Here is a 24,736-nt window from a genome sequence, read left to right as displayed (position 1 = left end):
GGCCACCCACATGCTAGGCAAGCGCTCACCACTAAGCCCCACTCCCAGCCCCCTTTCCCATCTTGACAGGAAGTTGCATCACTGCCCAGGGACCCACAGTCCCAGTCCTCCCAGGGCAGAGACTGAGGAAGCGCATTATTAAAGGGTTGTGTCTCTTACCAGCAAGAAAATACAACAGTCAGCAGATCCTGGATATTGTCTTGATACCGAGCATCCTCTGGCTCCTAAGGGTCATCATCAGCATTCAGAGGTAAGGGGGCCGTGGCATGAGGTGGCTGCACTTGGGTGGTTCCCCAGGTCAAGCCGATGGAAAGCCGTCTTACATGGGAGCTTCAAACACTCACAACCTGGAACCAGGGATATAACTCATGTGAAGGGTGTGGGTTTCTCTGGGAACTGAGGAGGAGGGACGCAGAGAGGAGCCAGAGGCTGGGTTAAGAGCACTCGGCTGTCAGCTCCCTGGGGACTCATGAGCCACTTTCATCCCTGAGCCTAGCCCTGCATGTGACAGCGTGAGAGTCGTCCTGCTGGTGGCTAATGCTAACCCAAGTGTGTTAACCATTCCTTATTAAATCCCACCCACAATCCTTGATGTAGGAACTTTCTCTATCCCTAATTTATAGGTGGTGAGTTGAAGCATAGAGAAGTTAAGTCACTCTTCCAGTGATGCACAACCAAGGTGCATACCCAGGAGTTGGACCCCAAAGCCCTAGATAAACCCCAACCTCAGTTATTATTATTATTTTTTATACTGGGGGTGGAACCCAGAGCCCTACACATGTTACACTAAGTTACATCCACACCCCCTTTTTAAAAATGCTATTTTTAAAAACTTTTTCTTAGTTGTAGAAGGACAATATTTAGTATTTAGTATTTTTTATCAGGTTCTGGGAATGAACCCAGTGCCTCATGTGTGCTAAGCAAGCAGTCTACCACTGAGCCCCAACCCCAGCCCTAAAATGCGATTTTTAATAACATTTCAGTAAGGGGCTTTCTAAATTGCCCAGGCTGGCCTCAAACTTGTGATCCTCCTGCCTCAGCCTCCTGAGTAGCTGGGATTCCAGGCCTGCACCAGCACACCTGGCCTAGCCTCACTTTTTGATTTAGGGCAGCTGGCCTTCTGGGGATGCCTGGCAGCCACCTCTGTCCAGGACTGGCCTGCTCCTCCAGGACAGCTTTAAATGGGGTCAACTTTGGTGGAGAAAAGCAGATGAGGCCAAGCATCTCTCTATTCCTCGTCCACCTGAGTCTCACTGGAGTTCTAGGTTATTATTGCTGCGGGAAGCTGCTCATGACACCCATTCTGAGAACAGTTGCTGGCTTTGGTACACTAAAATAATTGATGTTTATTTGCTTTACAAATATTGAAAAACTATTCTGAAGTTTTCACCCGTGTGACATCTGTTCCCCTGCACTGAGTTAAGTTTATTCTTGACAGTGGTGGAATTGCTTGTTTCCTGGGAAATATTTTGAGTGTTGCCTTCACACCTGTGTGACAGGATTCACAAGGACTGGGTAGTGGGTGATAGCTCTTTCCCTTTTCTACAGGGGCATCCTCCATGTCTTTGTGTGGAACTGCTGTATCGGGTAGTCGCCAGGGCTCAGGAGGGGCTGTGCCTGTGTGACTTGTGTCACTGACTTGCCTTGCAGCCTGGAGCTCCTCCCTGATCCCAGGAGTTGCAGTTTTCTGGATGTTCCTAAGGTCACTCTAGGAATTTACGTCCCAGGACAGTTTTCCTCCACAGGAAAGGTTGGAAGATGTGTTCTCTGTTCCCATGTTCAAACTGTACGGCCAACTGTTTTTCAGATGAATTTCCTCTGCTGACAACCAAACGTGTGTTCTGGAAGGGTGTTTTGGAGGAGTTGCCGTGGTTTATCAAGGTAAAGAAGCTGCTTCTGTTGAAAGTTGACGGTATGTTTTCAACATAGAGAGGGTTTTTAAGAGTCCGATCATGTAACTCTTCAGCCCACAGCCCTTAGACATTATCCCTAGTAGATCTCATTTTACTCAGTAAAAAGCAGAGTCCTTATCAGAGCGCCTTCCAGCTCTGGGAAATCTGCATCTCTGTACCATCCATCCTAACCCTCTTGCTTGTCTTTGAGCACACTAGGACATTCCCACAGAGGCCTCTGGGACTTGCTTCCCACTCTCTAGAACCTTCTCCTCCACCCCCGTGGAGTGTGACTCCTTCACCTCCTTAAGTCTTTGCTCAGTGAGTCTCAGCCTCCCAGTCAAAGACTATAATTCTCCCCTGACTCCTGTATTTTTCTCAAGAGGGAACATCTGATGTGTAATGCCACAGTCTTTCCTCTCCACCCTGCCCCCATTGTGGGTAGGGGGATAACAGACAAATAAATAAGCTCCACAAGAGCAAAGAATTAGTCACTTTTTTGCTGTTGTTCCCCCAGGACCTGAAGCATAGACTGCCATGTGCTAGTCAGTCAACATGTTTTGAATGCTGAAGAGAGCAAAAGGTAGTAGGTAGTTTGGAAAAGAGCTCGAGAGCCATGAGATGGGTGGCAGTGACACCAGGCTCCTCCTTGTATAGTGTCCTGGTCCAGAACCAGTGATATTCTGTCTAGTACTGACCAGAACCCTCTGAAGAGATGGGCTTGGTTCTAGGACAAGCTAGACATTTGGATCCCATCTATAAAGCTCTTGATGTGGCTTATATGATCTTGGGCCATCCAGGCAGACCTAGAAAGGGTTGACATTTGGCTTCAGTTCAGTCTTTCTCAGTTCTGTGTTCTTGGGGTGGGTTCTGTGTTGGTTTTTAAATGTCAGTGAACTTCTAAAATGCATCTTCGGAAATCTCAGGTCTTTTTTTTTTTTTTTTTAAACAGTACCGAGAATTGAACTCAGGGGCAGTCTACTACTGAACAACACCCCCAGCCCTATAGGAAAAGATTGGAGAGATGGATCCAAAGAAGGGGTCAGACCACCCTATCACCACCCTCCAAAAGTTAGGACTGGGTCCAGTCTGCTTACAGATAGTTCAGGCTTCACATGGACAGGATCAAGTGCCCGCCCTCCAGCGTGTCAGCATGGCCTAGAGGCTGAGCAGTGGGTGACTTTGGGGGCCTCAACCCAGATGGCTCAGAATTCACTTGTGTGCCTGTTATACTCTCATCTCTTTAGGGATCCACAAATGCGAAAGAACTATCTTCCAAGGGAGTGAAAATCTGGGATGCCAATGGATCTCGAGGCTTTTTGGATGGCCTGGGATTATCCACCAGACAAGAAGGGGACCTGGGCCCAGTCTATGGCTTCCAGTGGAGACATTTTGGGGCAGAATACAAAGATATGCATTCAGGTGAGGAGACAGAGCAATTCCTCAGATTTCTCAAATGTTCTTCATAGCGTGAGTTTGCTCCATTGTTTTGGATAAAGTCTAGGGCATAATGAATCAGCGTCAGCGTCAGGGCCGGGGTGTAGCTCTGTGGTAGAGTGCTTGCTTAGCATGTGTGAGGTCCTGGGTTCTGTCCCAGGAGCTGATATAGAACTTTGACATTTTGAGAGACAGTGCCCCATGAAGGTCAGATCACACTCTTGGTGATTTGCATTTATGGGGTTCTTATGAATTCTTGGAATTTTCCTTATCTGTGCCATCCTGTGTCGTTTGTTGGCAGATAGCTGCAGGATTGTTGTCCATGTTGGGGAATAGGGTAGGAAGAAAGTTCATCTGTGGGAGCTTATTTCTTCAGCTAGAGACTAAACCTCTAGCGTGCAGTAGGTGGTGTTGGTGTGATCCAGCATAGCATTGGGGTCCCCCTCCCCCACACTCTGCTGGAATAGAGGAAGGATGAAACATTTCACTCCAGGATTTCCTGTCCTGTTAGTGGCACCATTTGCTTGAGTCACAGAGCCCAACCCCCCTCCCACTCCTGCCTTTGGCTCTTTCTTTCTAGCTCACCTGTTCTTAGGATAGGGGTGGCCAAAGCAAACACCACCTGAGGGTGTATTTGTGTGTGTGTGTGTGCACACATGCAGGAGTAACAATTTCCTGGCTGGAGGGATTTGGGCCTGGTGTTAATTCCTCAGTGAAAGACTAAGTCTGCATTTATGTGCAGTCATAAGGCCTTTTTTGATGTTGGCAGTTTCAAGAATTAAAAAAAAAATGCTGGAGGACTAGGAATGGGTGAATTTGAAGAGGGAGAAGGTAGAATGGTGGCTTGGGTTGTGGGGAAAATGGGAAGTTAGTGTTTGGGTACGCAATTTTAGTTTGGAAAGATGAAAATGTTCTAGAAGTGGATACTGTGTGGTTGTACAACAATAGGAATTACTTAATGCTGATGAATTGCATACTTAAAAATGGTTACAACAAGGGCTTGTCTAGCATGCGCAAGGCCAGACTTTCTGCAGGTGAATGATCAGTGGCTTCTTGGTATGTGATTGCTGACCTAGGGCTCCTTCCTGAAGATGTCAGGCTTCTCCCCTGGCTAGGGGTTTTATATCCTGCCTGGTGTTTCTTGTTGCTTAAGGGGCCAAGTAATAAAAGTATTGACTTAGTTGGATGAGTACAGGCTGCTAGATGTCAGCAGAGGAGTTTGTCATCTTTGATTCTGAGTTTTCATTTTGAAATAATTAGATTCAGAGAAAATTGGGGAAAAAAAAGGTAGAGAGAATTCCTCTGTACCCTTCACCCTGTCCCCGCCCATAGTGATAGCTGCTGTTAATACTCTTACTTAAATTAACATTAGTACAATCCAGAGTTGATCAGTTAGAGGCCTTTATCCCACAAGATGTCAGAACTGTTGGTCTGGAACATTTCTCATCTGTTGGAATTTTAACTAGAGGACAGTCCGAAGCTCTCTGTCTCCATTAACAAATCACTTCTCAGCTTCCAGTTCCATCTCAGAAAGAAAGCAGGGAATCAAACTCCAGAAAACAGGATTGAGAGAAAAAAAAGATGATGTAATCATTATAGAGTTTTCCTATATTTATAGGAAATACCTGTTTAGCTGCTCAGTCTCGAGTATAGTTTGGGGTAGAAATGTGGCTAAGTTAGTGTCAAGGTCATGGAATCCATAGTCCCTTTTTAGTTGGAATGTGTATGCAATGCTATATTCTACTTCAGACTCAATATGTTCTGTGGGACAAGGATAAACCAGGTTGTGTCAGTTAAAGTGTGACAAGAAGGGTTGGTGGGTTAGAAGCTGAGTCCATGGGAAACATTGGAAAAATCTAAGATTACTGAGATAAGTGTATATGTCTGTGAGGGTTTTGTTTGTTTGTTTTTGTTTTAACTATGAACAACACACCCGAAAATGGATAATATTATAAAGGTTTATTTAGCTCCTGGTCCTGGAGGCTCAAGGACCCACATCTGGTGATGGCCTTCGTACAGTCTGAGTTCTGAGGTAGCTGGGAATTGCATGGCAAGAGATGAGAAGAGCACATACGTGTCCCTTTTGGTTTCTCTCCCTCTTATAAAATAAGCCACCAAGATTTAATCGTGGGGACTGTGCCCTGTGACATTTTAGTTTTCGGTGGACACATCTTTATTTTTTATGTGGTACTGAGGATCAAACCCAGCGCTCCGCGAATGCCCAGCAAGCTCGCCACTGCTCGAGCCACATCCCCAGCCCAACACATGAACCTTTGAGTGACACACTCAAACCATGTTTAAACCATAGCACTTAGCAGTGGAGGAAGGGAGGAGGAGGAGGAGGTGACACTGTGATAGGACAAATATTTAAGGAATTCATGTATAGAAAACAGACTTTACTATGACTCCAGAGGACTAGAAGCTTAAGACCTCAAACTCAACCCAGAGAGAGATGAGAAATTTGCACAGAGTTCTGTGACCATGGGTCAAAAAGGGACATTGAGTGAAGGGTGTAATAGATGATGGCAGGGTCATCCCATGAGAGGCTCTGACTAATTTGTGTATGTGTCTTTAACAATTCTATAGATTATTCTGGTCAAGGAGTAGACCAACTGCAAAAAGTGCTTGACACCATCAAAACCAACCCTGATGACAGAAGGATCATCATGTGTGCCTGGAACCCAAAAGGTGAAACCATCCTGGTCATCCTCTTTTCTGTTAAGTGTATGGTCAGCACAAAACAAAGACATGTGACACTGCTGAGGCACCACGGGGAGATGGGACCCGAAGAGGTGGGACCCTGGGAGCTCGTCCCAACCATGGGGTTTGTTGTTAACCTCAGCAAATCACAATTCATTTTCATTCTCGGATCATCAGGTTGAAAGCAGAGCATCTTAATTTGTGCATTTATACTTGTACTTTTTTCAAAAAAAGAGTTTTAAATTGCCTATGAAAATACACATAAAATCTTAACGTTTTATTTGGAGCAGATGACATTTCCAGTCACCACTACTCCACTCTCACTAATAATTTTACAACACAATTGTTAAAAATAAAGTCTACCCAGAATGGGATTTTGGATCTATAATGAAGACAGTAGGGTCTGCTGAAGGCACCAATATCCTGTGGTCCCTGCAAATGAAGTAATTCATTCCTCCTGTATTTGCAGTCTGGTGCCATAAAAATAGCATAGATCCTTAATTTCAGCTTGAATAGGAGAACATTGCTTCAGCATAGATAAATCTGCACAAATCTTCAGCTTCAGGCCACTGCTGCAAGGGGTAGGACAATGGTCTGATTTTTGTATGATGAAAAGGTCTGGGTTGCAGACTTCCCTGGGGCCTGATGGCTTTTTTCATGATCTCCAATGGTTTACCATGCTTTTAGCTGTGCTCTTTAAAACCATATACCCCTCCTTGTTCTCCTCTGCGCTGGTTCCTCAGATCTTCCTCTGATGGCACTGCCTCCATGCCATGCCCTCTGCCAGTTCTACGTGGTGAATGGGGAGCTGTCCTGCCAGCTGTACCAGAGATCAGGTGACATGGGCCTGGGCATGCCCTTCAACATCGCCAGCTATTCCCTGCTTACCTACATGATTGCACACATCACGGGCCTGCAGGTGAGCTGCCCTAGGAAAGCGCTCTTATAGCCAGCCTATTGCACTGAGCTCTTTGATTCTTTAATTTGGAAAAACTTGCAGGAGAATTCAGTCTCTGATTAGTATTAAAATCTGATATACGTAAGACAGATATAAACTGGCTTGCCTCGTGAGCCTTCATCGGGCTTTCCTGCCTTTGTTGTCTATGTAAACTTAAGTTCACGCAGGTTGTCTATATTGTAACTTTCCTAAATTAACTTTTCTCAAAAGCTGTACTGGTTAAATTCTTTATTTTTTCAAAAGCCTTGGGATAGCTACATATTCTATAATGTGTTTTTAAGTGATGTGTTTAAAGGAATTGAAATAAAAACATTGATTGTTCTGAGGGATTTATTTAGCCAGGTGACTTTGTACATACTTTGGGAGATGCACATATTTACCTGAATCACATTGAGCCACTGAAAATTCAGGTAAGAATTATATCTAGTATAATTTTCAAAACTTGGTACTCAAAGGTTGATTTGTGGAGCATTCCTATATGACAGGCCCTCTGTGTGATGTCATGCTGAAGTAAAGAGGACATGCTCCAGTGTTTATGTGGGCAGGGATGATGTGATACTTGATGTGATAGGAGCTGTGAGGCACTAAGCACCTGTAACAGAAAGGAAGAGCCACACTCTGGGCAGGGAATTTGGGGCCTTCTTAACTCATTTTTTTAGTTGTCGATGGACCTTTATTTTATTTATTTATATGCAATGCTGAGACTCGAACCCAGTGCTTCACACATGCTAGGCAAGTGTTGTACACTGAGCCACAATCCCAACCTCCCCAATTCATTTTTACTTGAAGGGGAATTGAAGTGCATGTTTTCTCTTTATTTTATGCTAAATATAATGCTTAGATCTGAACTCTCAAAAGCCTAGTCTGTTCAAATCCCAATTACTGACCAACAGATGACTTGAAATGGAATAAAAATGTGACTGTGCCTTCATGAGCCCCAAGAAAAAAATAATTTTAGAACCCAAAACTTTTACTCTTATCCTATTCTAGATTAGATTGTAAGTTACTGCTTTTTCGGATCTTGGCCTAAATAGAGGGTGACCAAAGGTTTATTCAGCTGCTTCTCTCTGCTGTCTGCACTTGTGTTGGACACAGATACAAAAGGTCATGACCTCTACATCCTCACTGCCACAAGTACTCATACTGGAGTCTGTGCTTGCCTTTTTCTGTAACTTGTCAAGAGATGCCATCTTTTGTTCCCCTTTCTGCCAGGGACATTTGGGTTAGGGACAGTGAAACTCAAGAAACTATACTGCATGTTACTATGAGGTATAGATGGAAAAGTAAAATAAAAGACTGTGTCATAGTGTTAATAATTACCATGAATTACCATAACTCACACCTGATGGGCTACCAGGCACCTGGTGCTTTGTATTGATACAAGATACCCTTTACACTTGATCTGTGCAACAGAAACAATTGGGCATGTTGCAGTAGTAGTGTATAACCAGGGTTAGGGCACCCACAGTACTAGACACTTGTAAAATAATATTTTGTTGATAAAAAAAAGAACACAGTATTTAAAGTATTTATTTATTTTTTAAGTTGTAGTTGGACACAATATCTTTATTTTATTTATTTATTTTACGTGGTGCTGAGGATCAAACCCAGGGCCTCGCACATGCTAGAAAAGCGCTGTACCGCTGAGCCACAATCCCAGCCCAAATACTGTGTTCTTGTTCCATGGGAAGCAGAATTAAAAGCAGGTTGCACAAATATGGCAAAATAATGATCTGATTTTTTTTTAGCTTCAGCGAGAACCAAGACCTTTCCCAAAGCTCAAAATCCTTCAAAAGGTTGAGAAAATCGATGACTTCAAAGTTGAAGACTTTCAAATTGAGGGGTACAATCCACATCCAACTATTAAAATAGAAATGGCTGTTTAGAGTGCTTTCAAAGGAGTTGGAAAGGTTTTGTCACTTGTAGGGGTAGGCTGAATGCTCAGGTGAAATTGTTTTTTTTCTAAAGAAAAATAAACTAGGTCAAAAAAATCAGTTACTATTCATTAGCTTTCAAGTATGTTTCCATTGGCAGATATAACTGTGCTGTATGTTTTAGCAGTCACATTTTGTTGACTGAGGGAGCACAAAATGCTGAGCAAAGAAGGTGGGAGTTTATATACTTTTAGCAAAAATACATAGCATTTCAGTCTCTTGGCTTCATTAAGACTTGTGAATTTCATTGTTCGTACAAGCTATTTATTCCCTTCAATTTTGAAGTAACCTATCCATCATAATATATGTGCATTATGAATGCTTATTTGTTTTATGTTTTTATAATAAAGAACTGTTTGCATTTTTCCATTTTTTTTTCATTCTGTATTGTCATTTATCTGCTCAGTGCCTGCCTAAAAGAGATTCACCCAAACAAACGCACCTAAGCCAAGCAAGCGTGTGCTGGATTCTGGTTTAGATGCTGCTTAGAGGGTGAGAATATATATTAGAAATTCTGACTAAACTATATTTTGACCTTTTTTTCATGATTCATCTCATCCTAGATGCATTTTACATTAAAAGATAATTACCACTTAGGGGGCTGGGGCTGTAACTCAGTGGCAGAGTGTTTGACATCACATAACAAATAAAGGCATGCTGTCCAAAATAAATAAATAAAAAGATAAACACCACTTAGGACAGAGGTTTTTTTTTTTTTTAAGGATTACAAAAATAATTCATGAAATACCATTTTCCCCCATTTATGTTAGTGTGGTATGGATTCTCTAATATGTTTACTGATCAGGAAAAGGCTAGATCACATCAGGGCTAATAGTTTTTCCTTTGATGCAATAACAGATCCCCTGGAGTCCTGGAGAACTATTTTTATTCTGCTAGTTTATGACAAGTGTTAGAACAAATAAGGGATTGTTCCAACAAATTATGCAATGTGTTGCTTATTTTCAAAGTATGATTTAATGTCTGCAGACTGGCGCTTGATGGAAATTTTGGTAAGAATATCTTCCTGGGCTTTGGGTTAGGTAAATCTAAATCTACTTAAGGATTAAATAGAATATATATTGGCTTGTTAAAATAATCAAATTGAAATGATGACTGGGCTAATTCTTGAGTGAAACTTGTCTTGATTAGTAGGATAATATTTTTTTTCTTCTCTATTTTTATAAAACTACCCAGGAAATTTTAAGTCTTTTCACTTAAGAAAAAATGGTGTTAGGGCTAAATGAACACTTAGTTTTCTTGAGCAGCAAGGAGCTTCTTCCAGACATCGCCATCTGGATATTGGTGTTTCCTTACAGAGTCCTCCTTCATTTCTGTTGAGTAGCCAGTGTCCTAGCAAAGACGACAGAGTCACTTGTGTGGATAACCACGATGAACAAAAATATGTATGTTACTTATGCCTACTGTTCCTAATAGTGCCAGTAAGTCAGAAGCAATTCAATATTTTAAAAAGTTTTCAGACTGGGGGTTGGGGGGCATACTTTATTGGGTACTCAGTAGGATTAGTTACAGAAACTAATCAAATTTCCTTTGATAGCACAACCCCTATTGGTGAAAATAAGCCACAATCTGAACCTGACCAGGACAAATGGCCCAGGTAATACCGTCGTAGTCAGAAACTTTTAGGTCACAAACTTGTAGATGGTACCAATTTTTGTTTTTTAAAAGAATTCTTGTCAAGCTATTTAACCTCCATGCTAACCTTCCGGTCTTAGGAATTTGATTCTGATCTCTTAAAAAGCCATTTGTTTCTAGATATGAAAATAAACTCTGGGGAGTTAGAGCTTTGTGCCCTATGTTCGTGGGCACATTAGTGGCTAGCAGCATCTAAGGTGTCCCAAGTCCCAGCTTACCTTAGGAGGCATGTAGAAAGCCTGCTTGATTACCACAGGATACTTGAAATGTTCATGCAGATGGTCCACATATTCACACATCCTAGAAGAGGGAATCAAATTGGGACAATAATGCCCGAAATCAGATAATGCTTTTCTTTTTTTTTTTTTTTAAAGAGAGAGTGAGAGATGAGAATTTTTTAATATTTAGTTTTTAGTTCTTGGCAGACACAACATCTTTGTTGGTATGTGGTGCTGAGGATCGAACCCGGGCTGCATACATGCCAGGCAAGTGCGCTACTGCTTGAGCCAATCCCCAGCCCCATATAATGCTTTTCTTAAGGCAGAGGGGGGACTTCCCTTAAAAAATGGACTCCATCATGGCTTAGCTGATTTCAAAGGCTTCTATGCAAAGTCCTTCTCTGCCCTGGATGCTTTTTATCTGTAAAATGTGGGGGCTGAGGTGAATCACAAAGCTCCTGGTAACTAAAAGTTCTGTGATGCCCTAAAAGCATCAGTTTAGATTCCATGAAGTATCTGGAATCACCTGGGTGCCTATATCCCAAAGTTAGATGAATAGATTAAATCACCAAGTGAGTCTCTTTCCAGCTATGTAACTAGTTTAGAAGAGTATAGGTTTGGGTCAGTCTGTCAGCCACTTTCTAGTTTTGTGGTGGGAGGGTGGGATGTGTTTATGTTTGGGGTGGAGGGGGACAGGTAACCTAAGCTGCTTTAGTCTCCTGATCATTAATAGCTGTGGCAGGCAGGCAGTGCGCAGCCTGGTGCTGGGACTGCATAAAGAAATTAGCAAATGAGTCTCATGGTTTTGGTGGACACAGGCACTAAGCCACTGACTGTGCTGTGTCATGTGTTAAGAACAGGTTGTGGAGGAAGACAGCCACATGAGACAGCACAGTTGGGCCTTGAAAGATAAGCAGGGAATAGTTGTTCCCTGCAAAGAAGGACAAAGCATGTGGGGTTGGCGTGCGCTGTCGGTGTGGTGGTGTACGGGCATTTCCTCCAGCACTGCCAGTATTGCACCAGGAACTTCCTGCACTGAGGCACTGGTGGCACTATTTCTATCCCTCAAGACCCCTGGGACTTCTCAAGGTTGGTCTGGACCGCCCTTGTTCCCACGGGCAGGAACTGAAATGAGAGCAGCAAAAGCAACATAACCTAGGAAGGTGGTTTTTCTGCATGCTAGAATCAGCCTATTCATTGGAGTGGGGATGACCTGGTGTCAACCTCCATCTTCCAGATGAACAGATAGGTTTAGTATAAAATTGTTTAGGCATATTAATAGGAAGTACCTGTGTACTCATTACTTTATTACTTATTTCTTTGGGAAATGCACTGAGGGATACTGAGGTGTCCCAAGTCAGCTACCAAGAGCTTACCTGAGTCACACTGAGCCACTGAAAATTCAGGTAAGAATGATATCTAGTATCCCTTTTTAAGCTTGGTACTCTCTTGATAAAGGTTGATGTATGGAGCATTCCTATATGACAGACAGGCCCTCTGTGTGATGCCATGTTGGAGTGGAGAGGACATGCTCCAGTGTTTAGGGAAGGGTTCTGGGGAGGTGGGCGGGGATGAGTATATAAGTATATAAATTCCCACTTTTTTTGCTCAGCATTTTGTGCTCTCTCAGTCAACAAAATGTGACCACTAAAACAAACAGCACAGTTACATCTGCCAATGGAAACTTACTTAAAAGCTAATAAATAGTAACTGATTTTTTTGACCTAGTTCCTTTTTCTTAAGAAAAAAACAATTTTCACCTGGGTATTTGGCCTAACAATATAAGTGACAAAACCTTTGGAACTCACTCTAAATATTAAAGAAAGAAACCATTACAATTATAAAGGACCCCTGCTATGTGCCCAGATAGATCCCTTTATTTGGCTGGGAGGGTTACTGAGGATTGGGTGCCACTGAGCCACATCCCCAGCCCTATTTTGTATTTTATTTAAATGAGTCGGGGTCTCACTGAGTTGCTTAGTGCCTTGCCATTGCTGAGGGTGGCTTTGAAACTCTGAACCTCCTGCCTCAGCCTCCGGAGCTGCTGGGATTACAGGTGTGCACTACTGTGCTGGCTCCATTTTGGTGTTTACCTTTCCAATGCCTGTTTTCATGCCCTCTCTGTGCATCATGTTAATTGAGCTTTTTTAAGACACCTTTAACTCTAGGAGACCAAAAAGCACAGTAAGCAAAGCTTTATGGATGCAGTGACTGGAAGGATCCCATCTCAGTTTCACCTGGGGGCTGAGGTTACAGTGGAGCACTTGTCTGGCAGGTGCAAAGCTTGGGGTTTGATACTCACCATGGCAAGATGATAAAGTTCCCCTGGGCATGCCGAGAAGATGAACTAACTACACAAAGCTGCAGCCAGGTGGTACAGGACTCCAGGGTCAGAAGAGGAGACTGGATGGAAGTGGAGAGTGCATGTGTGCTGAAAGCTGGCTTCAGAAAATGGAGCTGGTTTTGAGAGAGGAGGTCTGGATTCAAATTCCACCCCCAACACACTTACCAAAGTGAGTCAGCTACCAAGAGCTTACCTTTCAAGAAGGAACAATGACTCTGCTCCGGTGGGTCTCCATTGTTGTTGCCCCATGTGGAAAGTCAAGCAAGACTAAAAGCCTTTGTGTTATAGTTTGTGTTCAGTTTATGAACACAAAAAGTAAATGCTACTATGTTTGTTCACTTTGGAAGCTGGCTTTCTTAAAGCCATTTTAGGCCCTTGTAACACTGCACCGGGTTCTGAGTATTTCTGGTCTTGAGAGCAGAATCATAGAAGATGTGGCTTGAACCAAGGGGCACTACTCAGGGGCAAAGTGAGTTAATGGCACATTACTGACTTGTTTTTAAGGCTTTCAGAGACTGACATGTAGTCAAATATAATCAGGTACTGCACCAGTTCACAGAGGCCAACTCCACCCGCATGGGGGCAAACAGGAACTAGAAGAAATTTCTATTTAATGCCAAAGGTAGCACAAAGAAAGGAAAGAATGAAAGAGAACCCTGTGGTTTTTATTAATACCCAAAGGTGATTAAACCATTCATTAATACTGAATGAAATTCCAGGATGAAAATCATCAAAGATTCCTTGATTAGGGCTAAATGAAGAGTTAGAAAGAAACCAACACAGCAAACTACAGGCTTATGTGAATTGCAAAGATCCCCAAGGGAACCATGGGTCTGATGGCAGGAGAAACAGGTCTGGCCTGCAGCCTCTGCAGGGCCCTTACTTCCAAACTTTTTGGCCATCAGTAATACTGAGAGGTTTTCATTGACACTTCCCAGTCTGCAGCTATCAATCTGGAGAAACTGCAGGGCATTCACTTGTAGGAGTTGCTTAAATATCACTCTATTGTGGCACTGGAAATATAATTAAAAATAACACAAAGAGTCAGCCTTAGCCCTCAGGATCCCTAAGCCTGGCAACATGGTGATTCCATGCCAGCTGTGACTCATCAGAGGTCTTCAGCAAGCCTGGGCTGTATTATTCTCACTTGGCATGTGGTGGCCCTGACAGTGCAGGCAGGGACTTTGGGCTCACTTCTTTACAAATCTGTGAATGTGACAGTGTGAGTCAGGTACAGATCACATCAGCCCGCCATTTATTAAGGAATAACTGCTGTGTCGATTGGCAAGTAGGAGTGAAGTGGAGCATCAGGATGAAGTACAGAAATAGCGATGAGCAGGTGGCACAATGACAAAACGGAACCATGGCAGAGCAGTATGGCTCCTTTGATGAGAAAACTGAGAATCTGTTCCTCACACTGCTTGGCTCGTGGGCTGGCTGCAGCAGGTGTTGGGAGGCACTTGAGCTTAGTTTATAAGCACAGAAAGCAAATACCATTATGTTTCTTCAATTTGGAAGCTGGCTTTCTTGAAGCCATTGTTAGCCCTTGTGATCATAACTTTAAATTGCTGCCTTGTCCATTCTGTTGTGGAAAAAAATCAATGTCCTGAGTCCCATGAATTATAGAAAAAGCTGCAACCTTTTGACTACATCTGACTGCAGACACTAAGGAACTGTTGATTTTTAAAATAACAAAAATTCCCAGCTCACAATGCAACAGGTATGGAAGCCTAATGTACAATGGGGTCCTCAGTCCGTGGTCAAGGACATGTCACTCACCTGCTCTCCAGTGGCGACGCCAATTCCTAATGGAACCAGTGCCTACAAGAGAAGCCAGTCTTGTGTCATTTTCATAAGATTTGAAACAACTCCTTGTGTTTAAAATATTTATAGCTGAAGAAGGAGAAATCCTTGGGGTTGGACCATGGGAAGTTTAAAGACTGGCAGGAAGATATCCAGGGGAATGTGTGTGTGGAGGGACCAACGCATGTCCAGAGAGCAAAGGCAAGCACTGCTCACAGTTGCTATCGGTTCCCTTCCTGGCTCTCCTGCTCCAAGGCCTGTGCTGTGGTGTGGAACTGGGAGAAGACCTGGTCACTCAGCAGTGGCTCTTCATGGACACACAGGGTCCAACCTCTGCTTCCTGCAGGTTACCTCTCCCTTTCTCCTTTTTTAAGTGGTTATTCTAGAACCCTCTTGTGCCGCTGTCAATTCCAAAATCCTCTCCCTTCCAGGTATGTGGATGACTGAGATCCTACTTCACAGATAAGGCTGAGACCATTGCTCACCTGCGAACTCTTCACTTGGTGAGTTGCTGGAATCTTCCAAGACATGATGCTGCTACTCTATCCTCTTGCCTGGCCCTGGAAAGCTACCTCACTCACCAGCCACCGGGCCCTAAGCTGCTCCTCTGCACTGAACTAAGATTCTACAGTTGCCCACCTCAGACATCTTTGGCTCCTGTCCGGTCCCATCTCTTGATCACTGACACCCAGAGCCCACACTTTCTGAGCTCTTACTGCCTGTCAGGCACCATGTAAAATACTGACGTCAATCACTCCTAGTCACAACCCAGCGGGAGAGGAGCCATCAGTAGCCCCATTTTACAGGTGAAGAAAAAGAGGTGCAAGGTAAGAACTGTGCCCCAATCACAAAACTAGAATGATACAGCTGGTTTGAACTTTAGGCCAATTCCAGAGTCAGAGGAGGCTATTTCTACTGCATTTGGCCTGAGATCTCACCCAACTTTACTTTATGTGTGAATCACTAGATTAAGCCAACTTCTCAGAAGAAATAGCCCTTATTTTAGAAGGCAGTGTCCCTTACTCTAGCACTTGTCCTGCCTTAAGCAGGATGTGTGAACTTGGCCAAGTTATGCACAAGTCACCTGAAGCCTTGGCTTCCTAATTGTAGCAGGTCTCAGTTTCAACAGATGGTTTCTCAAGAGCCTTTTCACACAATATTTAATGCTTCCTGAAGTTTCTAATTTAAGATTGCTTGGTTCTTTTATCTTAGAAGAGAGGGAGAAAAGGAAAGGTAAGGAGAGAAATCCATTTGAGTTACTCATTCTACCACTCTAAGACGGTCTATGTGTGGCACTGACTATGTACCAAGTTTTTGTACCTCCTTGTCACTAATTCCTGAGTCTGCTCTCTTCAACCTGCTCTACTCTACATCTCCCCTGGATGTAGCAAGAGCCTCCCAGTTCCCATCCTATTTCCTTCTGCCCATTCTTCGCCTTCCACAAATCCACCCCCAATTCACTTCTGTTGCCATACCAGTCCACTAGCCCTTTCCTCCAGCCATCACCGTGATCCTCCAGTAGCTCCCTCTGGCTGCATTCTCTGAGCAATGGACCCCATTTTCTGGCCCCAGCTACTGCCTTCCCAGCACCTCCCCAGCATGCATCCTGCATTCTCTTAGGTATCTCCATACCACCCCTCCCTTGTAGCTGGCTCATTTGCCCCCTTCCTCTGATGCCTACTGAGGAAATGACATCCCCACACCTGTGTAGGCAAAACCTGGGAGGATCAAATTCCAGAAGAGTTTCTAAGGAGACCCTCCAGGTGGGCAGAGGTGGGGGCTGGAGGGCTGAGGCGTACAGCATACATTAGGGAGCAGCAACCCTTAAAGAACTCTAAGAAGCAAAGGCAAGTGGGACTCAGGTGAAAAGTCTTGCTGTCCCATGACCTCTCATCCAGAGCTGCCCATTTCAGAACTATTCCTTGGAAAGTTTGGGTTTTCTTTAAACAAAGAGGCCCCAGTTGCTCCATGACTCTTGCTCTCATTCCCTCCCCTGTAGTGTGGTGTTCCCTACATTATCACTTCTGCTATCCACCCCAGCTGGTGAGTTGATTTTCTTTTTTCCTCTTTCACATAAGACCACACTCATCATCCTTCTCCCACTTCTTTCTACTGCACTTGGCCCAGGATCCCATCCAACTTTACTTCATGTCTCAGGTTTTTCTCTTTCATGAGGCTGTAAGTAAGGAAAGGAGAGAATTCCTGAAACGGGTTTCTGATGAGTGTCCCACCTAAAGTAGATCATATGCTGATTTAGTGAGAAAACTGGAAGAACAGGTCTCTGAGCCTCTGACTTCATACACTTGTAAGACCTGTGAGTTTAGGTAGAAGTGTTCCTCCCAGAACCTGGAACTAAGACTACTCCATCACAGTTAGCTTTTTGCAGGGGGCAGAGGTTACTGGGGATTGAACACAGGGGGCACTCGACTACTGAGCCACACCTCCAGCCCTATTTTTGTATTTTATTTAGAGAGAGGGTCTCACTAAGTTGCTTAGCACCTCACTTTTTCTGAGGATGGCTCTGAATTGTGATCCTCCTGCCTCAGCCTCCCGAACCACTGAGATTACATGTGTGCGCCACTGCACCTGGCTCAGAATTAACTTTTAATGATCAAATCCTAATAGGGGAGAGCAGAGTTATGCAAAGTCACCTCAGGGAGAAAATGATTCCTAAGGGGGCAAGACTTGGCTGGAAACCAAATGAATGTAATAACTCAATAGCACAGGGTGCAGGGGAAAAGGGTTATTCGATGAAAACACAAGTCAGAGGCAAATGTTCCCAGGGGAAGAGACAAGGCTTGAGTCTCAATGTCTCTGCTGCCAGTAGCAAATATATCAGCTTGGTGATAGCCATGCTGGGCCATTGTGGTCTGAAGCCAGCACATCTACAAATTCCACAGCCAGTCCTAGCTAGTATTCCATACTCATCCTGCAGCTCCAGCTTAATACAGCTTCTGACAGAGTTTGTGCTGGTTTGAAGATGAAAAACCTAAGAGTTCTAGTTCTCTTTATGAATTAACCAACTGGCATTCTCGCCAAGGTCAATGCTATAAATCTGAGCAAGCCCTCCAAAACAGACAAAACTTCTCAGATATCCTTACGTATGAGTTGTTGTTTCTTTCTTTTCTTTTAATATATGAAGTTCTTTCAGAACCTGAAAGGGAGTGGGGCTGGCTCCCAATTAGAGTGGATTTCTCTCAGGGGCTCTTGGAAAACACAGGAAACCTTCTCAGGGAGGATTGACATTGACATTAACAAAGCACACCTTTCCTTCTGAGACATCCAGAGAAGTCTACACTTTTTGTTTCATTCTGGGTGAATGAGTGAGGATGCTCCTCACTTACAATAAGGATAATGATAAACCCCATTGTAAGTGGAGAGGATACTAAGTAGAAAACTCATCAAACACCACCCATGGAACATACTAGCTTGGTAGCTCGGCACACTGCAGAGCACTGGTTATTTCCCCTAGTGATCGTGTGGATGAGTGGGAGATGCTACTTGATTCTGCTTGCTCCTGCTCAGCATCACAGGAGTGTTGTACTGCATATTGGAACCCTGGGAAAGGATGCAAATTCAAAACTTGAAGTCTAGTTTCTACTAAATGCCTATCACTTTTGCACCATCATAAAGTAAGGAAATCATATGTTGAGCCATTTTAAATCAATGACCATCTATATCTAAATATCAGTCATATTTCTATATTTATAAAGTATGAGAACCATATCTATTAATCTTCAGATGGCAGGTAGCCTTTCAACTTTCAGCAACTTTGTTTCTCAAACAAATGGAAGTACAGTCTGCAGCTCCCATACTTACTTGTCACATGTTACAATTATTTCAAATATTACATGAGGAAATGTAAAAGGGAAAATGCAAAGAAATTTTGGCATCTTCCATGACCCTTCTGGAAAACCAAACAAAAAAATAAATGGCCAATGCAGCAGAAGCATCAGATTACCCACCCTGGAAATGGCTGCGTGCCCCAGGATGTCATCAGGGGACGTTGGCTCTTCAATCCACAATGGCCTGAACTCAGCCAGCTTCGACATCCACTCCACTGCCTCAGGCACATCCCAGCCCTGGTTGGCATCCATCTTCTGTAAGGAAAGGGCATTCACTCTGCTGCAGGAGTGACTCCCAACAAGGAGACATTGTCACTCAGTACCACCAACTGCTAAGGAAGATTCACCTGACATTTCCTTTTTTGAGGACAAGCACATCACATGCAGCCCAAACAAAAAGAACCAAAGAGTAGCCACTGAAATTAGAACTCTGGCTCTAGATACTGTCTTATTTGAGGAGATGCAAATTGTTCATGAAGACCCTGGAATGTCTGAAAGTGCCCTGGGCTGGGTCACAAGAAGTACTTGCTAGACCCTGAAGCTCAGGCCCAGTTTACATTGAGAAGCCCCCACACCCCCACAAATAGGTGTGTTTTGCAGTGTTGGTTAGATTGTTGGAACCATTTTATCATTCTGAATCATATGCACAGTCAATATTGAGTTTGCTCAAGAGTTATTTATTGACTACTACCGACCATGTGTCTGGCACATTAATAAATAACTACTTAATGAAATGCCTGCTTCCCTGGGAACTTAATGGATTTTGTTTCATTTAATCCTTATAAAAACCCTACAAGGCAGTTCATATTAACCTATTATAAATAGAGAACTGAAATGCAGAGAAGTAACTTACTCAAGAACAGTAAGGTAAGTCAAGGGTGAATTCAGATCCAGGCCTCACTTTCCCAGCCCTGGATCTCTGTAGTGTGTGCTGCCACCCTGCCTGGAAGCCAGGGGCTGGGTGTGCAGCACTTGAGCAAGACCCTTCCACCCCAACTATCACCAGCCTTCCCATGCTTGGAGAAGACAGAAAAGGAAATCTATCTATAGAACATGCTAAGTGTGTGAGCTCCCTCACAACATGGTGAGAAGCAGAAGACAGTACACTCAGGATCAATTTTCATCATAAATTATTTGGACGAGGATGACCTCATGAAACAAAAGCAGCTAAATTAACTCATGTATAAATAATGGGACTTCTGATTCTGCTGCCACTTCAAGGAATCCAAACTTCAATTTTAATGTATGAAACAAGCCTTTTAACTTTATAAAAAAAAAGATTCGAGGTGGCTGGGGAGTGGCTCAGCGGAAGAGCGCTTGCCTCCCATGTGTGAGGCACTGAGTTTGATCCTCAGCACCATATAAAGTAAATAAACAAAATAAAGATACTGTGTCCATGTATAACTAAAAAAAATTTTAAAAAGAGATTCAATGGTGACCTCCTTTCATGAAAATATTTTACACATGATAACTGTTTCATAACAATAAGCAGTCAGGAATGACCAATCCTCACATTTATTTCTGCCAGAGTTTCAATACTTCTTCACACTAGTTCCCTGAGAGCCGCCTAGCTGATGAGCTATGTAGGGAATTAATGACTGACACATCAGGGCGCCAATGGGAGACCCATTTGCTTGAGTTTATTCATATTAGCAAGATGACCAATCTATCACCCTGGTATTATTTAGCTTGTTCTGCAGAATTCAAAAACGAAAAAGTATCAGCCTCCATTTTTTAAAAAGAGTTCACCTACTACATGGCCACAGAATCTTAATTCCTTTGACAGTAAGTTTTAAAATTCCCACTGTTTTTAATTCTTGCTTGAAATGAGTTTTTTCTTGAAATGTGTTTTGGCCCTGAACAAAGTGGCAAGGTGGCCACTTCTTAGTGGTGTAAGAGGATATTTACCAAAGTCTTCTCTGGTCCAATCATGTCTCTGATGAGGCGGCATCCATGCATGTCATCCTGGAGATCAGCCCCAACCTTTACTTTAAACCTATAAATACATTTGGTTGGGTAGTTTGGATCTGTCTTCTGACTTGGCAAAAGCTCCTGGATTTTCTACAGAAGTGACTCTCTATGTCAATAATCCACAGACCACATTTTCCAGTAACCTCTTGGTATTTTCTAGTCAAACTTTAGACAAGCGGCTTGAAAATAAAACTGCAAACTGCATCTCTCAGTACCCAGGATCGGGGCAATGATTTTCAGTTACCTGCAGTTAAGGAACTGGAGAGAGAAGTTAAATCTCTAATATAATTAACTGAGTTTTTACTGTGTCATGAAAAGAAATTAAGAGCAAAAAGGAACAAAACTGGGTGTGTGTATGTGCTAAAGGCCGGGCCCCAGCCCCAGGCCCAGCCCTACTCTTTCATTCCACTCCCTAACTTTACCGCCACTACTACCTCCCTCCTCCCGGCTACCTTGTTGACCCAACACCACACCTCCTGACCTACCCAGCCTCACTTTCACTCTCAACCCTTCCCTTAGAACTACAAAATGTCACAGTTGGAATTTAAGAGGACAGTGGGGCTGATATGGTTTGCTAAGACAACCACCCTGAGAAATCACAAATCAAGAGTCTGATTTATAAAGCACCTACATTTGCTTGGCCCTTCCCACAGAGGGTCTTATCTTAAGAGAGGAAGGACTTTCAGGCTAGTCTGTTCCCTCTGGTGCAGGGGCCTAAGCCCCAGAGGGGAAAAAGGACTAGGCCACAGCACTGAGGAGCAGCAGAGTGTGGCCTCAGGCTCCCTGCAAAGATCTCCTTCACACCATATCTGACATTTGCAGGGAGCTCCCTAATCTGTCTTGAGGTTCAATTATGCTCTTGAAATAAAAGCCTCTACATTTGTTCCCTATAAGTTTGCTGTCAGGAGAGTGTCATTGACCGGAATGTGGGCACTGTCATATGAAGGAGGGGACATATTGCCAGGCCACTGGCAAGCTCTCTCGCTTATCAGCCTCTGCTTCCTGTGCAATCCTGGCATCAAGGCTGCACTCAGGGCCAGCAATGGCTGCTGGATGTTGCTCCAGACCGAGCCTGGACTGCCCAAGCTCCTTCCTCTGCTTCCCTAAGTGCCTACAAAAATCCCCAGCTCACACGCACCCATGCACTTATTGCCTTTTTCTTCCTGAGCGCAGTACTATACTCTCTAAAGACATTTCTACACACGTTGGAGCTTGACTACATGATCTGTGGTGCTTGAGAGAGGGCTGCTAGCCACAGCCTCTGCATGTCAGGCTTCTTGTGTTGGGAGGCCCATGAAATTTTCCTGGAGCCTGGCTGACTCACCAGATTCACTGCTCTGGACTCCCAAGTCTGGAGGAGGGCAGGAAGCCTGCATTGAGCACCTGCTCTGAATCTACCTTATGCTGGTCCTTGTCACATATGGCAACTTTGAGAACCATCAATTAATATTATTTCCATTTTATACAGAGAGAAAATGCAGTGGAGCAAGAGTAAGCAATTTGCTCAGAATCACACAGGTTTGTAGGGAATGAGAGGAAAAGGCAAGATTTGATTCCAGTTCTATCATATGCCAAAGTCTCTTTCTATTGCTTTATGCTGACTCCTTTATATCTTTAGCTGAGAAGTTAAAAAGAATCCATATTAGTGTGCACATCAATCACTTAGGGATCTTGTTATAATGCATTTTCAATGTAGCAGGACTGGGGAGAGGCCGGGACTCTGCATTTCTGACAAGCTCCCAAGCTCCCAGGTGCTCATGCACCATGAACCACACTTTGAGAATCTGCAGAGTTGGTAGCCACATCAATCACAAGCCAGGTAAAAGGTGCCACCTTGATCTACACTCATGGGCTTATAGTGGCTGGATCAAGAGGGAAGACAGTCTCTGCTTCCTACTCTATGTAAGGATTTGGAGTTATTGACAACCACAATTCATTCAGAGGAAGATCGTAGGCGTCTCAGGGGTCCATAGTCATATATGAAGGAGGGAGAAGTGCAGGTGTTCCATCTGATCAGGAGGCAGTCTGGGGAAGGGAGGTTGTCACTCCAGTGGAAGAGAAGAAGCCTGGCTCCTGGAAACTCCATGAAGAACCAGGACCAGTGGCAGAAAGTTAGTTGGAAGTGAAGGGTTGCCAATATTCAAGACCTTTCTAATACTTAATGGCCTCAAGCAATGGAAAGTGCTTTGTAAAGTTAAGCTGACTGCCTTGGGAGCTGTCCAGAAATGCTGAATCAAGTCTTGTGATTCATCTAATAGAATGGATTTCTATTCTCAATAGCTGCTTAAAGTGGACAGTCTCCAAGTTCTATTTTATTCATGTGATGTTCTAACATTCTAACTGGGACTTATCTTTGGAGAATGAGCCTGGTCTACATTGGAGCTTTGGTGTGCCTATGTGCCATATTGCTTTTGGCCTTGTTGGTGCTGTTTAGTCCCTGGCTCTTCTCCAATGAGTCTCATCCTGCTGATGAGAAGGTCAAGTCCACTACCACACAAATAACTTACCTGGTCCAGCCATCCTTCAGTGCTGCTGCACAGAGCTATGGGGAAAGAGGAGTACCTGTTGGTACTGGCTCCTGGAAATGCCATGAAGAACCAGGACCTGGGCTGGGTTGTGGCTCAGCAGTAGAGCACTCACCTGGCACGTGCGAGACCCTGGGTTCAATCCCCAGCACCATATACAAAAATAAACAAGTGAAATAAAGGTGTTGTGTCCAACTACAACTAAAAAAATAAATATTAAAAAAAAAGACCAGTGGCAGAAAGTTAGATGGGATGGAATAAGGTACTGAGCTCCCCTTGCCTGACATTAGGTACCTCAGTAATTTCTGATCTGAGTTTCATAAACATAACAGTCATAGCATAAATCAGAAAAACAATTATGTATTGTTAAAATTAAAAGCAGATGCAGTTTGGCAAACAGAGCATCATTCTTTCTAGTGGTAGTGATCCTTGTCTCTATTTCTCAAGCTGTCACAGCAATCCTGGAAAGGGAATATAGTATGAATGACCCTCTTTTTAGCCAGGATTTTCTGTTACGGCCATCGAACTAATGGATAAAAAGAGCAACAAACAAAAGCAGGCTCTGTCTCTTTCTCTCTCTCTCGACTCTAGGTGAGTACAATGTAATAAGAAAGAGTAGGGGCTGGGTTGTAGCTCAGCAGTGGAGCGTTTGACTCACACTTGTGAGGTACTGGTTCCGTCCTCAGCACTATGTAATAAATAAATAAATAAAATATATTGTGTCCATCTTTTAAAAAACAAAAGAGTGATAAATGAATAATGTGCTATCTGTTTACCACACGTCAGCCATCGGATGCTAACCTACAGCTTTCCTCAAAACTGCCCCACTGAGACACAGGCTGTTATTTCCCTGTTTCACAGTGAGAAAACTGAGGCTCAGCAATGGGTAAGTCACCTGCACAATGGTACATGGTTCTATTAGTCTCTATTATCAATATTAGTCTCTCACCTTTTAGAATTTGAGCTAGGATGATTATGTCAGAGTCCCAGGGTCTGCAAGGTGAATGGCTTGACTTTCATTCATATATAAGTACTTTCTGAAGGAAACCTTGGATTGAGGATTTGGAAAACCTAATAATAAAATTGTAAATCTCTCCCAGGGAAGCCTGTGTGATTTGGTATCTGCCTCTTCCACTTCCCTGCCCCATTTTTTGAGCATACAGCTCCCCCAAACCCTAGGGATCTCTTGAGTAGTGTCTTTTGTATGCTAATGACATGAATATCAGAGCTGATCACCAGAAAGACCAGGCCCTAATAAGGTGTTAGGACTTCCAACCCCCACCCTAGACCTCTAGAGAGGGGAAGGGATGAAGGTTGAGTTTACTGCCAATAGCCAACTATGTAATCAACATGCCTCCTAAGTTAAGCCTCTAGAAGAACCCAAAAGGAAAGGGTCCAGAGAGCTTCAGGGTTGGTCTGGGTGCCCCGACACATATTCTGCTCTGTATATCTCCTC

At 43.6% G+C, this 24,736-nt stretch overlaps 2 protein-coding genes across 3 annotated transcripts; one reads left to right on the top strand and one right to left on the bottom strand.

Moving 5' to 3' along the window:
• The first annotated feature begins 5,919 nt into the window (after positions 1 to 5,919).
• On the top strand, positions 5,920 to 8,888 carry LOC144372051 (thymidylate synthase-like). Its single transcript, XM_078035473.1, has 4 exons — positions 5,920 to 6,017; positions 6,773 to 6,948; positions 7,326 to 7,397; positions 8,736 to 8,888. The coding sequence occupies exons 1-4, from the start codon at positions 5,996 to 5,998 to the stop codon at positions 8,871 to 8,873; spliced, it is 408 nt and encodes a 135-aa protein (XP_077891599.1). The 5' UTR covers positions 5,920 to 5,995; the 3' UTR covers positions 8,874 to 8,888.
• Positions 8,889 to 9,790: 902 nt separating this feature from the next.
• LOC144372052 (mitochondrial enolase superfamily member 1-like) lies at positions 9,791 to 21,559 on the bottom strand. Of its 2 annotated transcripts, XM_078035475.1 has the most exons (5): positions 20,693 to 21,556; positions 18,905 to 19,039; positions 14,916 to 14,957; positions 10,793 to 10,874; positions 9,791 to 10,271 (listed from the first exon to the last, which is right to left on the bottom strand). In XM_078035475.1, the coding sequence occupies exons 1-4, from the start codon at positions 20,741 to 20,743 to the stop codon at positions 10,866 to 10,868; spliced, it is 237 nt and encodes a 78-aa protein (XP_077891601.1). In that variant the 5' UTR covers positions 20,744 to 21,556; the 3' UTR covers positions 9,791 to 10,271; positions 10,793 to 10,865. The 2 variants fall into 2 exon arrangements, with proteins under 2 accessions (XP_077891601.1, XP_077891600.1); XM_078035474.1 differs by lacking the exons at positions 9,791 to 10,271; positions 10,793 to 10,874 and adding an exon at positions 10,978 to 13,729 and having other exon boundaries at positions 20,693 to 21,559.
• Between the last annotated feature and the right edge of the window lie 3,177 nt (positions 21,560 to 24,736).

This window comes from Ictidomys tridecemlineatus, chromosome Y (assembly GCF_052094955.1).
Source record: "Ictidomys tridecemlineatus isolate mIctTri1 chromosome Y, mIctTri1.hap1, whole genome shotgun sequence".
In the NCBI taxonomy this organism is placed as follows: Eukaryota; Metazoa; Chordata; class Mammalia; order Rodentia; family Sciuridae; genus Ictidomys; species Ictidomys tridecemlineatus.
This window is presented reverse-complemented; position numbering and strand designations above follow the sequence as displayed.